General features: G+C 42.4%; 1 protein-coding gene across 17 annotated transcripts in view; it reads left to right on the top strand.

The window, feature by feature from the left end:
* The first annotated feature begins 301 nt into the window (after positions 1–301).
* The window catches only part of cast (calpastatin), a 32,696-nt gene continuing 18,152 nt past the window's right edge, over positions 302–14,845 (top strand). For 7 of the 17 annotated variants that reach the window (XM_053867738.1, XM_053867739.1, XM_053867744.1 and 4 more), the window contains exon 1: positions 6,983–7,149. In XM_053867738.1, the coding sequence (XP_053723713.1) occupies positions 7,075–7,149 (75 nt within the window). In that variant the 5' untranslated portion in view covers positions 6,983–7,074. Of the gene's footprint in view, positions 403–915; positions 1,048–1,271; positions 1,448–6,982; positions 7,150–14,103; positions 14,271–14,845 lie in introns of those variants that run through there. The other 10 variants (XM_053867746.1, XM_053867750.1, XM_053867755.1 and 7 more) reach the window with 5 other exon arrangements.

A 14,845-nucleotide genomic window follows, 5' to 3' on the forward strand; every position in this document is an offset into this window, starting at 1 on the left:
AAGGGGTTGGACTGCAAGTTTCTCCTGGATGACTGAGAGTTCTTTGGGTCACTCCAAAGCTGGTGACCACAGGTGAGAGGAGAAACCCAGTGGTCAGTGAAAAGCTTTGTCTCCTGGCACAGGGTCCTCCCAAGTGAAGATATTTGTAAAAACAAATGTACCTTAACATGCTAAAGCATTTTTTAAAAATGAATAGAATAAACAATTGAACATTTCAAATGTAAATGGTACGTGTGATTTGGCGGACGTCAGGACTGCCGTGTTGTTTCGACACGGACTCTATTTCCTGTTGCACCCGAGTCAGGGCCGAAAGAGTAACGTATTTATTACTGACTTTTTTTTATATGAAATAACTGTTCTTCGTTTGGAACTAAGGCGGAACTGACGCAATGTGGCACATATGTAAGCATGTTTCTGGAATTCTTGTTGCTGTTAGATGTCATTTTTTTTCTTTCTTTCTGTTTCTCATCATACAATGGGCCTCGTATTAAGAGAGTGAAGTTAAAAATTAATTCATTTTAACAGACCGAACCCTTAGCTATCTTGTAAATATGAAATGATTCCAAAAATGTGTGATTAACAGTCTAGTTGTCGTGACACCAGGGGGCAGCATTTCACAAACACCACCCACAGTGGAAAACATCCGTCAGCCCTCTCGGCGGGGCGTGTCCGGCCATGCAAAAAAATCCAAACTTTGGGCAAAAAGTGGTCGCTTTAAGTATTTTTAACACGTGTAAAGACTTGTAAGGAAATAACAAGAGTTGAAAAACGCTTTTGGTGCAACTTCGAATGCCTTGAAAACGCGTCTCAGCCTTCAGATGTGCCTCAGAAACCAGTTGTTGCACATACACACTTAACATTTCCCGTGTGCCAACTTCTTTGATGAGACCGCTGCCAGAAAACTTTCCTCAACAGGAGGAGCAAGTTCTTTTGCTGCGATCCGCACCACAGTTGCTCCGAGAGCCCTGACCCAGCCGAGTTCGAGCGAAGATGCCCCACAAAAGAAGAGGACACGGACATCACAAGCAGAAAAAGGAGGCAGATGAGGTGAGTAGATGACTTCTTGCTGATAGGAGACTGTCAGTGTTACAGCCTTGCGCGAGTAGTTTCTCCCACGTAGGCAGCTGGTGAGTGATCATCATGCAGCAGCTCCAAACAATAGAACTCAGGTTCTTTCCTCAAAGACGAGTCCGTCTGTCACTGTGGGAGGGACACTCAAACACCCTCGTTATAGCCTGGTAATTGTTCAGAGTTCATTGGCAGGGACAGTTTAGTCATCTCCCAGAAACAGGGATGATTGTGTGAAGGGTGGGGAGTGGCACACTATCTGAGAAGGCATGAGCGGGCTCCTGCAGTGAGGACTGTCTGGCGTAACCTTCAAATCCCAGGACAGCATTTGACTTCCTAATCCCTCATCATGGCGTTCGCAGCTTACTGGGTGTACATGGTAAGTGCTCTCGCCTCAGTTCCCCTGCACCCCCAGCCCTACCCTGAGGCGAAGCGTTTTCATTACTCAGAAATGAAGTTTTGGCACTTGTTGGGACGCTTCATTTCAAGGTTGTACTTCAGTATCTGACTGGAGAAATGTCAGCGGTGTTGAATCAAAGTGAAAGTATGCACTTTGTTTGAGGCCGGGACTTTATGTTTTGGATTATGGCTGGTTATTTATTAAGCTCACTTATCGGATACTTGTGAAAGCTATGCTGAGTGCCGTTGTTGGTTTAAAGTCAGGATTTATATCAGCGTAATAGAGAAAAAGTTGTACAATTTAGAGAGAATGGGCTCTGTTGGCTACGTCCCAATGAGAATGTTTTTCTTAAATCCTTTCAACCACATGACTTTATCTTGGACCAGAGATCCAGTGAGGACACTTCTGGAGAAATTTGTTTGACCTGAATCTGGTTGTGTTTCATTGCCAAAGTTTGTGGTGTCTTTTAAGTTGACACAGATTCAGTGTTAATCCTACGCCATTGTCTGAGTATGAGTTTGCAAGTCTAGCCTCAGGTGTGGTTCAAGTTAAAGTCCAAGAGCAGCGCCGGTCTCGCTCTCTCAGGAGATTAAAGTCGTGCCCTGGCGTTGTCTGTATTTGACTGTGAGGAAGGGGGTTTTGGTTTGTGTCCCAGCATGCTGAAACTTCCAGTGGACTGAAACGTAGATGTGAGAAATTGTTCAACCCGGAATCAGAAACTATTTTTGATGCCAAATTCAGATATCAGAGAAAGAATCCACAGTTCCTCTTAAATTCTCATTGTACATTATGGTTTGGTTTTATTTTGGAGAAGGGATGCAACATAGTATGATGGAAAGTGCTCTTTGTGATTCATCAAATAAGGATGGATGAGCCTCTTTATGTTCCATATAATTACTGAAAACATTTCATTAAAACTGATTTTTCATTGACTTCCAATCCTAGAAGATTTTATATTTGTGACACAAAAACTATATGAATAAGATAAACGTTGAAATATCAGCTGGGCTGAATAATAATTTAAATACAGATTTCTTACTCTAAATGTGTGAGTGAAACTCTTGTACCAGAAGTGGATAAACAAGTTAACTATTTGAGAATTGAACGTTTAAATAAATAAAAAATAACAATGAGTTGGAGTGTAGATTTAGAGTATGTATTTCTAAAAAAGATGATTATTAAAATAAATCTAGCTTAAGTTCAGTGTGCTACTGTACATTTCACTCTCAGGCCGTAGTAATACATTTATATTACTCAGGATTTCTTCACCACCTTCCTGGTGTTCACTGCGTCACGCTATTATCTCTTTTCACTTAATGCCTTCTAACCATGTTAGCATTCATGTCTGGGCCTGTGTTTGCCTTGGCACAAACTCTATTCAGGCCTGCTGCCAGGCGAGATTGGGGGACACCCTGGAGAGGATTGTTGTCTGTCACAGGACTCATGAAGACGCGCCTAGAGTCAGATGAATGACTTATCTGAGGGTCGTTGATTTGGTATTCTTTAATGGCGGAGAACATAGTTTCTTCCTATTGTTTTTCTCGTCTATATTCTGCCTGAAAAAGACATTTCGAGCCTCAGTCTGTGTTTGCTGGCAACTTTTAGGTAAATAATATCAACAAATAAGTCACTGATATTATTGATGGTTGTTGGGTTTTTGTTCCATTAATGTGTGTTCTGGGTGGCAGAATTCAGCGGCTGCACCCTTCAAGAGCTTTTTTTAGGATGCTGATGCGCACCCTTGGAACAATGGACGGATGAGTTGTTCATCGGTACACAAACAAGTTCTTACTAGATTTGACACTGTGCTAATATGATGAGTGTGTCTGTGCTGCACCTTTATTCCAAATTCTACACTCTGATATGTCGTCAGTGCTGTGGTGGGTAACTGAGACAGCAGATCCATAATAGTCAGATGAGATGAGGATAAGGAATAGTCAGGGTTTGTCTCCCTCTGCTGAGCACTGTGGTGAAATATTTAACCGTCTGGATTGCAGGAGTTTAGTGCAACCATTAATGTCTTTTAATTGACTTTTGTGTGCAAATTGTCATCATTTTTGGTTCACCAGTGAGGCCATTCAGGTGCCTGATCAACTTGTCTGAGATCTGTCGGTCACAGTGTGTAGCTAAATATACAGTGAAGTGACGTGCGGCTCAGAGTGGTCGCGCTCGCAGTCATGTAGGCTCTGAAAAATCTGACAACATTCCCTGTAATTTCGACAAAGCATGATTGTTTTGGTGCTCCAGCGAGTTCGACAGGCTGAGTTAGTCTCGCCCAGTATGAGAACCAAACTGTGCAGACGAAGGTGTGTCAGCCAAACAGGGAGTGGGAATGAGCAAATACAGCGAGTGCATGCAGAGGAACAGCACGGGCATGTGTGTACTTCTGTTTGGTGACATACCTCCATGACATCATCAGGACGTCTCAGACTCTAGAAATACATTTGGATAGATATTCAGTAGTCCTACAAAGCAACGTCCTAAATAGCTAAGTTGAGATGTGATGACCTGCACAATCACCACTTCACATGACTCCACGTCTAGAGCTGGAGGTCAATTCCAGGTTGGAACTGTCATCATGGACGTTCCTAGTTAGATCCATGCATGAGGAGTACTTCAGCACAGGTAAACGAAACTGTTGAAACTCCAAATATGTTCAGATTGACTTTAGAGACTGAAAAATGAAGTGAAAGTTGAGTTTAGTTTTGGAGAACCATGTCAGGGAGATACTCAAGACATAACTTCTTTCAGCCAAAGGAGGGCGGGGCAGCATCCCTGCATCCTAATAAAGGACCAGGGCGAGGGGGTCAAAGAAAGACTGCCTGCTTATCGTTCTCTGCTGGTTCCCAAAAGAACTGACATGGGTTTGGTTCAGCGTTGTTGTTAGTGACAGCTGAGGAAGTTTGAGACCAGAGCAAAAATTAAGAGAATTACACAACTGACTTATTGTTTGTGCTGCACTAAAGAGAACAAGTTGAGTCAACCGTTACCTGACAAGCAGTCTTTGTATAAAGGCATGGTGTGCTTGGACAGGTCAATCATTATCTTAGGATTCATCTTGGATTCTTCCATGTCTTAAAGCCTCTGCTCTGGTTGCATGTTTCCAGTCTGCAGTGATACAGTTCACCACAAGGCTAGTAGAGGATGTTATAGATCTGAGATTTTGATATGCAGAAGAGATATCCTTGTTTTGGTGTCTGTCTCGCCACACTCCAAAGTTGGGGCAGATCTGCACTAGAAGAATTGAAGGATCAAAATGTCTGCCCCTCCTAGGTCAAAGTTTAGAGCCAAATAGAATATATTTTCATTAAACAGAATATAAATTACGCCGCTTTAAGATGAGTGTCAGCAGAGTTTGAAATCTGGAGTCTGTTGGTGGCGTAACTAACTGTTATTACCCTCAGTCGCCACCAGAGGCACTAGAGAAAAAAATGCTGCTTTCTTCCGTTGAATCCCTGCTGTCTTTGGTTTGTGGTTTAATTGTTGACAAAAACACTGTTACAGCACAGACATATTTGTGGATGGCAATATCGACAGTCTTTTCCTGTGTGGAGCGCATCACACGTTTTGACTTAAAACACTGGCTGCCTCTGAGTTTTAAGACTGTCATGTTTATTTTACAAGCCCCCTCGGGTTTTAGTGTATTTAACCCAGATTTTTAATCACTTATTTTGTCATTTTTCTATACATTCTGGTGTGAGTTGTTTACAACTTCAGGTCAGCTATAGAAGTCTCAATCTCTGCTGGGCCTCGTGATGAAATGGCAGGCCGAATTTGGCCCCCTGGCCTTCAGTTTGACACATTTTATGTGAAGCGTTTGGATGTGTGATGGATGGACGGGTCTTCGACTGATTCAGGAGCTGACGTGTCTGTCATTATAAAACTCAAAGATGTAATTAATCCTCATTATGTTGACAATGCAAACTGGTTTTTAAACTACAATAAGAAAGGTGTTATTTTCCTTTGCAGTTCATAAGCTTGCCAGTAGATGTCACTAGAAAACCACCTGAATAGCAACAAGTTAATTGCATGCTAGTTAATTAAGCACCTCCATTATTCTTGAATGTTCTCAATTGGACCTGTGTATGATTCACCTGCTGTGATTTAAAACACAATATTGAGTCCTAAAAATGCTGAGCTGTATTTCCTTGATCGAAAGCTTTGTCCGACTGTGACTCACCCTTGGGTGAGGTGAACAGTGTGTGACAAGACAATGAAGAAACATCTCCAAACCTCTTGTGTTGTTTTGTGGTCTCAGCTTGTGGTGTGCAGGAGAGCTCCTGTTTTGGAAAATATTTCCTCTTTAGCTGAAGAGCTGAATTCCTCACATGCAGCTGCGAAGTCAGGTGTGTTGCACAAGTCAGGGATTTCTGCTGCGACACAACAATTGAGCGCTCGCTGTCACTTTAAATCAGGGTGTGTCACGCTTGACGGGATAAGGTTTGCCTTCCAGAACATTTTCATTACTGCCGCCAGAAGACACAGACAGGTGGAAGTAGTTAAATATCTGACGTGCCAGAAGAACAAGTCTATTTTTTATTTTATTTTTTTGGACAACTTTTTTTGAAAGGAGGCCAAAAAAAGAAGATAAAATATCTGTAAAAGATTAGGTTGTGTAAGGAAAAGACACCCATGTAACGGGCGTCACTGTGGAATGATTAAAGAGTGGAAAGAAAGGAGTCAATCACTTGGAATATTTAATTTGTTTTTATTGTTTATTTTATATAATATTGAACATATTTTTACTTAACATATTTTATGTGTGATTTACATTGGCAAGGTAATTTTTGCTTTTATTTTGTCTGCATATATATATAATAAATAAATACATTACATTACAAAACATTACAGATACATTACAAAATTATTAAGAATGATGCCCAAACTTTTTGCATTTTGCACACATCTTTCAATGAGTCATTATTGGGGAAAAAGTATAAAAGAAGACATTATTCAGATCTTTTCAAAGTAGGAGATGAGAGATCGCCATTGTCGACAGAATTTTTGGGTTGAACCATGTACTTTCACTTTCTCGAACTTCAGGACAACATTAGGTCTCTTAACCACTTTTCCCGGGAGATTACATTATTTTGCTCTTTAGTCAATTTGGTATCTGCTTCAAGGACACCAAAGATGGCAACGAGAAGTGAGATGGTCATATTGTGGCACCCAGAATTTTGGGTATGTGTTTGAGAATGTGTTTCTTAACAGTTCCTGTACCATCGTTCTTCTGTTCTTTTTTTCTTGTACCAAATTTGGTATAGTGAAACAGACCACACAGTAGGGCTCGCTGGGGTGGATCTTCTTGGCTGCTCTGGTATGTCCGAGTGTGTGCTGGTGTCCGTTTCCCCGGAGGTGAAGCTCGGGTTTGGCTCCTGGTCAGGTGGGGGTAGGCTCTTTTTAGCCCCAGAGAGTTTGAGCCTCCAGTGGCTCACCCACATGTGAGGCTCCCCTCCTTTCCTTTCTGCTCCATGACCACACCTCCCTGTCCTCCCCCCGCCCTCCCCCTATGCTGTTCCCTCCCACGAGTGGTGGAAACATGCTACAAGCCGACAGTCAGGGCAGTGCCTGCGAGGCAAGAACACACTGGGAACTTTTGGGCCAACATGGGGCAGATACTGAGCTGGATCCGAGGACCCCGGGATACTCCGGACCTCCAGGATGTGTCAGTGGAGGAGCAGGTGTGTGCACTTCTCTCTCTGTGTGTGTCTGTGATTGTGGAGTACTTTGATGGTTCACCAAGTCTTTTATTGTGTTAAGCGCTACAAACTTCTCCAGAAGTAAAGTGCCTGAACCAGGCTTGACCATTGAACCAATATCTTTCAGTGAAAACGCTCACTGGGAAACTGTCTTGGCTTTAATCCAACTCAGACTGCTGGAATGTGAATCTGAGTTCTGCCACTGCGAGTGGACTGTGTGTGTTTGTATTGCACTAGTCAGATCTTCAACAGCACAGTGCGTGAATTGTTACCAGCAGCAAACTTAAAGTCCTTCAAACTGAAATGTCTTGCTCTTTTATGATGTTTCCTAACCTGTCTCTCCCAAATACTTCTGTGATTGAGCAGCGGTGGAGCAATCTGGAAGGGTGTGTTTGCTGGAAGACGCTCAAGTGTGTACTTTTATGTTCTGTAAACCTATTCAGGCCATATTTTCCACCATTACGACTTATCTCATGTCTGACACTCAACCTGTCTTCTGGACTTTGCTATCAGGGCCGGGCCCATTGGCTGTGGAGCCATGAAATGTGTGAAAGGTTAAAATGATGGCTGATCATTTCTAAGTGCCGAGATGGGATGGGAGGAAGCGGCCACTGGGAAACAAAGGCGCATATTTCCTTGTTGTCGATCATGAAGTTGTGTTTGTTGTGGTAACTTCCTCTGCTGGATTGCTTCTGATGACAGCTGAAGGGTGGCAGAGCTGTGGATTGTTGCCCTGCAGAGATGCTGCATGGCAGCAACTTCATTAAAAAAAAAAAAAAAAAAACTCCTTCCAAGTATGAGAGAAGTCGATCCTCATGAAAAGTCTAATGTTTGCAAGAAGGAAACTGTTGGCAAATACAAATACAGGAGGAAATGGAATGGCAAATCCATCAAATGTACCAAAGTTTTTCTGCAAAAAAAGGAGCGTGTGAAAAGCACAATGAGAGCACAGACCTCTGCCAAGCTGCTCAATTCCCCAGGTGGAGTAGGGTGGGTTACTGACTGTGTCGTGGTCAAATTGTAGGTTTTTCATGATGGGAACGAGAGCATATGTATGCGTGTACCTCAACAGTTTTCCTGCACTCAAGTCAGGGAGCAGTTCTTATCAAGGAGGCTGCCTTCAGGATATAGTGCAGCAGGAATCCCTGAATTCAACTCTCTTTTAGCATTTGAAGTATGATTTGATATGTACTGATCTGCCGAATAACAGCAGGCGGCCGTGGCATACTGGAACTTGGTTATAAAACACACACACAGTGAGGGCATTGCAGAAAGGAAGCTTGAAACATTTTTCTGTGGGTCCTGAACTCTAAAATTCAATTATCTGTTCTTTGTCCTGTTATCATTGTTTATCATCATCCATTTTTTTAGTCATTTTTATTAAAGCTAGGCAGACGCAGCTCTGACAAAATGTGTATTTGTCAGCCTCATGGTGACACCTGGCTGAAGCTTGAAGGAGAGCAGATGCTGCTAAGAGTACAGATGTTCAGTGGAGAATGGCGATAAGGAAAGTAATTTGGTTGGCAGCACTTGTCATACCTGGAAGGTCAAATTCCTCCCATGTGAAAATGATCCCTTGAGATAAATGCAAAGGACTTTGCTACTGTATTGTCCCTTTACGTGATAGTCAAAGTCGTTTTCCGGAGACTTGGAGTAGAGTCACTCCTACTCCTTGTTGTTACTAATGTTGCCCTCTATAGCACTTTTTCATGTGTCCCAAGGCCTGTATGGAAAGTGGACTTGTCCACTTACACCAGGACTATCTCAGAGGGTACACTGAGAACTAACTAAAAATGCCATTCCTGCCGTGATTTTCATTAGAAGACAGCCCTGTCTTGGATCATCCTTAACTCTTTTACTGCATCCACATGGGCAGTAACCTTTGATGTGCATCACGTAACCTGAATCATGTGACGTAGATGACTGTCTGACATAACAGTGTTGTTCAATAAAACTCAAATCTCATCTTGAACCGGGGTTAGTTTGGCTTGTGTGAGAATTTGTCTAAGTGACACTTGCCTTTTTTGTGTTTTTCTTTTTGGGCCCTGACCAGCTGGGCGTGTTACCAGCTGATGTCAAGTCACAAGGTGTTGGACAACACGTGTTACCACAACCTGTTTCTATGCACGCATTTTGTGTAATTACTGAAAGCTGATGTATAAATCGAAGGGCGAGAGTCTCTATTGATGAGTCACTTCAGCACATGTGACGCAGCAACAAACCCCCAGGCTCTCTCTCTCTCTCTCACTCTCACACTCTCTCTCTGTCTCTCTCTCGCGCTCACTCTGTTTTCAGGGCCGAGTGTGTGTGTGCTTGAACCGCAGATCTTTTTCTTCTCATTTCCTTTCTAGGGAAGAAACATTTTCATCCCATTTCCTGTTTAATGTGTTACCAGGAGTCTGACCTTATCTACCCAGCATGCATCAGTGATATCCTGATTTGAGTGCTAATGTAACCTGACTGATCTGAAACCTCATGGCCTCTCTGGCATGTCTGTTGTATAAAAGTTTGGGGAGTGTTTAGTGTCTCACCTGAAAATCTGCTCCTGCAAGATTCAGTTTTGTACAAACTTGTTTCTCATTGGGCTCACTTGTTTATATCACCTGGTGTTCGGCGCCGCGTGATGTGATGTAAGTTGAGGTAATGAAGACGTCCCAGCATCTGCACCCTTACTGGGAACTGCAATGTGATATAATGATTGAAATTCCCAGAAACAGACTCCAGTGAAGACATGACATCAGCCATCTGAGTGCCTTTAAATATTTCAAAGGCCTGAAAGATTTGAACGTCTTATGCCTGTGGTGTTTGGTTGATGATATGCAGTGCAGGTCAACGTGAGGGAAAGTTAAAATTAGTGCCAGGAGAGCAAAGGACATTGACGTTGGGGGAGCAGGGATGAGGAGACGAAACTAGAGAGGCAGGGTCAGACTCTGGTCACCACAGCGCCACCAGTCTAGTTATTGGAGAGGTTATGCTGAGATGGGTTTTGCTAGTGATGTGTTCACCTCAGGTTATTGACTGTCCTTTGGAGTGGCCACATATTAGTCACTTCACTACACTTCAAGTCTGCATCAGATTCATTCATCTGGAATACACTTGGCAAAACAGGAAGTAGGCTACTGACCTAGTTAACTAGGATGTAAGAACTTGACCAGGAGAAACAATGAAGTCGGAAATTTACACTTGGAAGTCCAAAGATGAGTTGGTGAACCATGAGCATGAAATACTGTAGACCTGGTTGACCGAAAGACCCAAAATTGACAGGGCAAACTGCAGTCTTCTTTGAAAACTAGATTGCCCTAAATGGACTTGGTAGACTAGACAGTCTCTCCAAATGTAACTTGGTCAAGTAGGAAGTCAGAGGTGGACCTGACAACTAATAAGTTAAAAAAAATACTGGGATGTCTGGGTATGTGGGATTTCAAAAGACTTGTTTAACTAGATGACCCCAAATCGACTTGGTGGACTAGGTAGTGTGCAGCAGTTTTGGTATGCTTGGAGGTCTAAAACAGACTTTAACCATAAACTAAGAGGTTGGCAACCTTGGTAGTCGATTAGTAGATGAGTCAGTCTAAAGTAGACTTGGTTAACTAGACAGCCAGAAAATGGTAAACTAAGTTTCAGGAACAAAACAAAAATGGCTTGGGAAACTAATAGGCACCTGATAAAATCGGCCACACATATTCTCTCCTTACGCAGACGTTATTATTTTTCATAAACCAGTCTCAAAGACAAGCTGTTTTTGCTCTGCAGCCTGAGCTGGTTCTTACCTGTGCCTCCTTTCTGTCCTTTATTACATTTCCAAAACCTCCTCCTTTCTACTTCTCCTTTCTTCCCTGGTGCTTCCAACATGTTGGCCATGGTGACCTTTGTGATGAAAGTCTGCTGTCCACATAAGGAGTTTGTTTCTTCACTCACTGATGACTCACACACAGACTTCACAGTCAGTATATGTCAGTGCAGTGAATGTTGTTTCATTTGACTTGTCATGTCGACTACAGCTTTGCTGTTGTTGGTTTACAGTATTAAAAACCTGCTTGTTAGCAAGTGTTAATGTGGAATTGTTTTACAGATCCAACACTTGATGATAGTCATGATCCCATGATGGTGACTGTTCAGATTAATCATGCCTCTTTCAGTAGAGGATGTGTAGCAAAATACAGAACTCTCAGTATTATTTTTGTCAATATTAACGCAAGTAAGTAATTGGCCCACTATGACTGATAAGTCTTGTTCGTAATTTTCATCGTACTAAGAGGTGAGTTTTGGTACCGCAGTCAAATGATGTGTGTCGCGGGAGAAGTGAGCAGCGGTGCAAGGTGAACCGTGTTTATATTACACAATATGTTATTGATTTCTGCTGTTCACCTTCTGGCTTATCTTGTTCTAGACAAAGTAAAAAGTAGAAATGTAAATATGTAAATGTAAATGTTATATATAAGTAAATATCATGTTATAGATTATTGTATTCTTACAGTAAGTTTTGCTCATTGTGCTTTTTTATTTTAACTGTCGTGAGCATTTTCACTACATAAAATCAAGAGTCTGAAAGTAAACCTGCTGCTGGTAAGACATTTTAACACAAGTAAAAGAAAAGAAAGAAAAGTAGGACCAGACAGCCGGTCCCAAACTGAAGACAATGAAGCTGTTAATTTTCCACATTGTGAGCTGAATATTTTCATGATTTCAAGAGTCTGCTTCTCTTTCAGTCAACCTGCTTCTCAGTTACACTTTTACATTTTAACAAGCAGCTGAGTTTGCGTGTCACATAGTTGATGTTTTCCCACAGTCAGGATGCGTGCTATAATTTATCCTCCCACTTGTGCTTATCTCTGTGGGAGGGGCTGTGTTAGCTCATTAGCTGTTGGCACACAAGTGTTACTGAGGTGAAAGTATTTGTGTCCAGGGTGAGCGTGTTGAACTATCTGAGGCATTCGTGTCCCCTGTCACCGACGGTGATGACTCCAGGCAAAGTAAATCTTTGTTGTTGTTGCTTCCTAAGTGGATGTATCACAAAGGAACAGCAGCAAAAACTAGTGGACGGACTCTGGTAGCTATGTTTGCTTCATTTAATGAGTCACTCGACAAGTTCTCTCAGGTTCTTCTGCACTTTTATAGAAGTAAGGCTCTATAAAACACAGATCCGATCACAATTCAATTATTTCATTTTTAAAGCCTCTTTATTTGGGGATTTATGTGTTGAATGGATCATGATAGGACAAGTGTATCAGAGGGACATGTGGAGGAGACAGAGATAGACCAAGAATGTTGGAGATGAAGGAGGGGTCGACAATGAAGTGCATGATAAAGGTGCAACTGGAGGAGGATGGAGGTGGAGAACATGCAGTAGCAACAGGTTTGTTTTGTTTTCTGAAGAGCTACTTTTTAACTATCAACATGTGCTGGAGACACTTTTCGCTACAGTTATTTTCACTAATATTTTAAAACTTATTTTTGGTGCCCTTTATGTGGACAAAAGTACTTCTTCATATTTCTGAAGCACAGAGACAGTAGTTTACAGTTTTGCAGTAAGAGCAATGGACACAAGGGGGCGCTGATCTCTTAAACCCTTGATCATACACATTCATGGGTGGAGTAGTAACCTGGATGTGGCTTTCAGATTAAGATCTTTGATAACGGCTCATCTGATTATTAAACTGGGGACAAACAAGCTGAGAAACTACATGTTCACTTTATACATCATATTGTTCCTATAAAAACCTTTACAAACTTAACCCTCTCGAGGCTTGTTTTTCGACACAGAGAGAAATAATGTTATGATAATTCCATGACAACAACTGTGCTTTTGTTTCTCATCTCATGATATTTTGCTGAAGTGTATAATCTGTTTGACTTTGATTTTATTCACAATGTGGAAGCTAAACAAATTATAGTACTGATAATACAAGCAGTTGAAGTAGCACTGGAATGTAGGGTTTTTTCTTTGTGCTGTCTGTTACACACGTATGCGAAGAAGTGGTGTGGTGTGAAAGTTTTGTTGTGAAAGAGCTTTCCAGAATAAACAGGACTTAAGTGAGATGCTGTCTACACAAGAGCCTGTATAAATGGAATGCACATCTTCATAGCAGAAATATTCATGCCAGAGATATCTAAGCACAATAATAATAATAAAAATAATAATATTTTCTGTTTCCCCCTCTCCATTCAAGAGCATAAAACAAGGGTATAAATCCAAACTGAAGGAAATTATTCTTGGAAATCGTGAATCTTTGTTTTTCTGTCGTGGAAGCAGCAGTCAAAGTAAAGAAGTCCAGACTTCCCTGTCTCTAGAAACCCTCCCAGGTCATCTCTCTTCAGTGTGTCCTGCTTCATCCACCTGGGAAACAACTTAACTAGGGACCTGAGACGAGGTTTACTCTCAGTCACTCCTGGATGACCAGTCTGTTGTCACCTGCTGCAAATCAGCCTCAGGATGACATGAAAGTTTGTTATGTGCAGCACCAACTTGGGGGCTGTTGCATCTGGGGCATGACATCTGCTTCCTCTCCATTTACTTGTTAATCTTGGTAACTACCACAACGGTTTACTCTATTGTTGGATGATCATTGAGGTAATGTGGATAATGCATATCTCTTTGGTGCAGCCGTCTCCGGCTTCCTTCAACTGTGGCCTGCTGGTTGGGAGCCCCGCCCCTCCCACTCCTCCTCTTTCCTTTCCAACCACACAGACTCTGCTGCTCATAGATTCCAGAGCTGTGAGTGTGTCAGACACACCCAGACTCTCCTGAGAACACCAGTCCAGCAGATAGAAAGAAGTGACCATACAGGACCTGCGTGCACATGGGGCACCCCTCTTTACAAAACCTGCCCCTCCCTGCAGCTGATGTATTTATTTAATCTTGCCAGGGAGCAGTGGGCGTGGCCCGTGACGGAGCCTGCTCAGCTGGCTGCTGGCAGAAGAGGAGGAGCCTGATCAGCTCAGGCTTGTTGTGCAGATTCTGAGAGGTGGAGACACAAGTTGTCCAGTGCTGGGTGTGTGTTTGTGTTTGCATGAATGCTTTGATAGAAGTCCAGTGAGATAACCTCCAGAGAGCTCCAGGGTGTCACACACATAGAGGATACACACTGACCAGCAGACACATGGTACGTACTCTGTACACGTCCGTGCCAGTAGCTTCCTGTTTGACTCCTGTTGGTCTAATCACTTTTGAAGTACGTTGTGTAATCTGGTTTTGGGGCCTAGCCGGAGGAGGTTGTGACTTTTTGAGTTTGTGTGTCACATACAGTTGACAAAATGCTCACAAAGACTGTTGCCACGATGGAAAAACAAACAGGGTTGTGAATCAACACACAACAATCTGCTGCCGATTTGTGGCGAGGAAATCGACGCTCTGCTCTATTAATATGCTGCGTGCCATTTGGGTCTCCATAAAGTCATGTTGTTCTCTCACAGTGTGGTTCTGCTCACACCGGATTTAGAAAACTAAAATTGTGACTCAGACAGAAGGGGCATGTTTGTGTATATTGTATGTACCAAAGGTTTCCTGGCTTGTTTGAGGGCTCATCAACGTTTTTAGGAGTAAAACCTGCTTCCCAAGCTCTTTATAACTGCATCAGACAGCCAGTTTTTACCCCCAACTGAAATGCTCTTCCATCATAACTGCTGCGTCTTCATCGCTGTCAGGGTCAAAACTATTTTGAAGTTCTTTGGCTGAGCT

This window comes from Synchiropus splendidus, chromosome 6 (assembly GCF_027744825.2).
Source record: "Synchiropus splendidus isolate RoL2022-P1 chromosome 6, RoL_Sspl_1.0, whole genome shotgun sequence".
NCBI classification, from domain to species: domain Eukaryota; kingdom Metazoa; phylum Chordata; class Actinopteri; order Syngnathiformes; family Callionymidae; genus Synchiropus; species Synchiropus splendidus.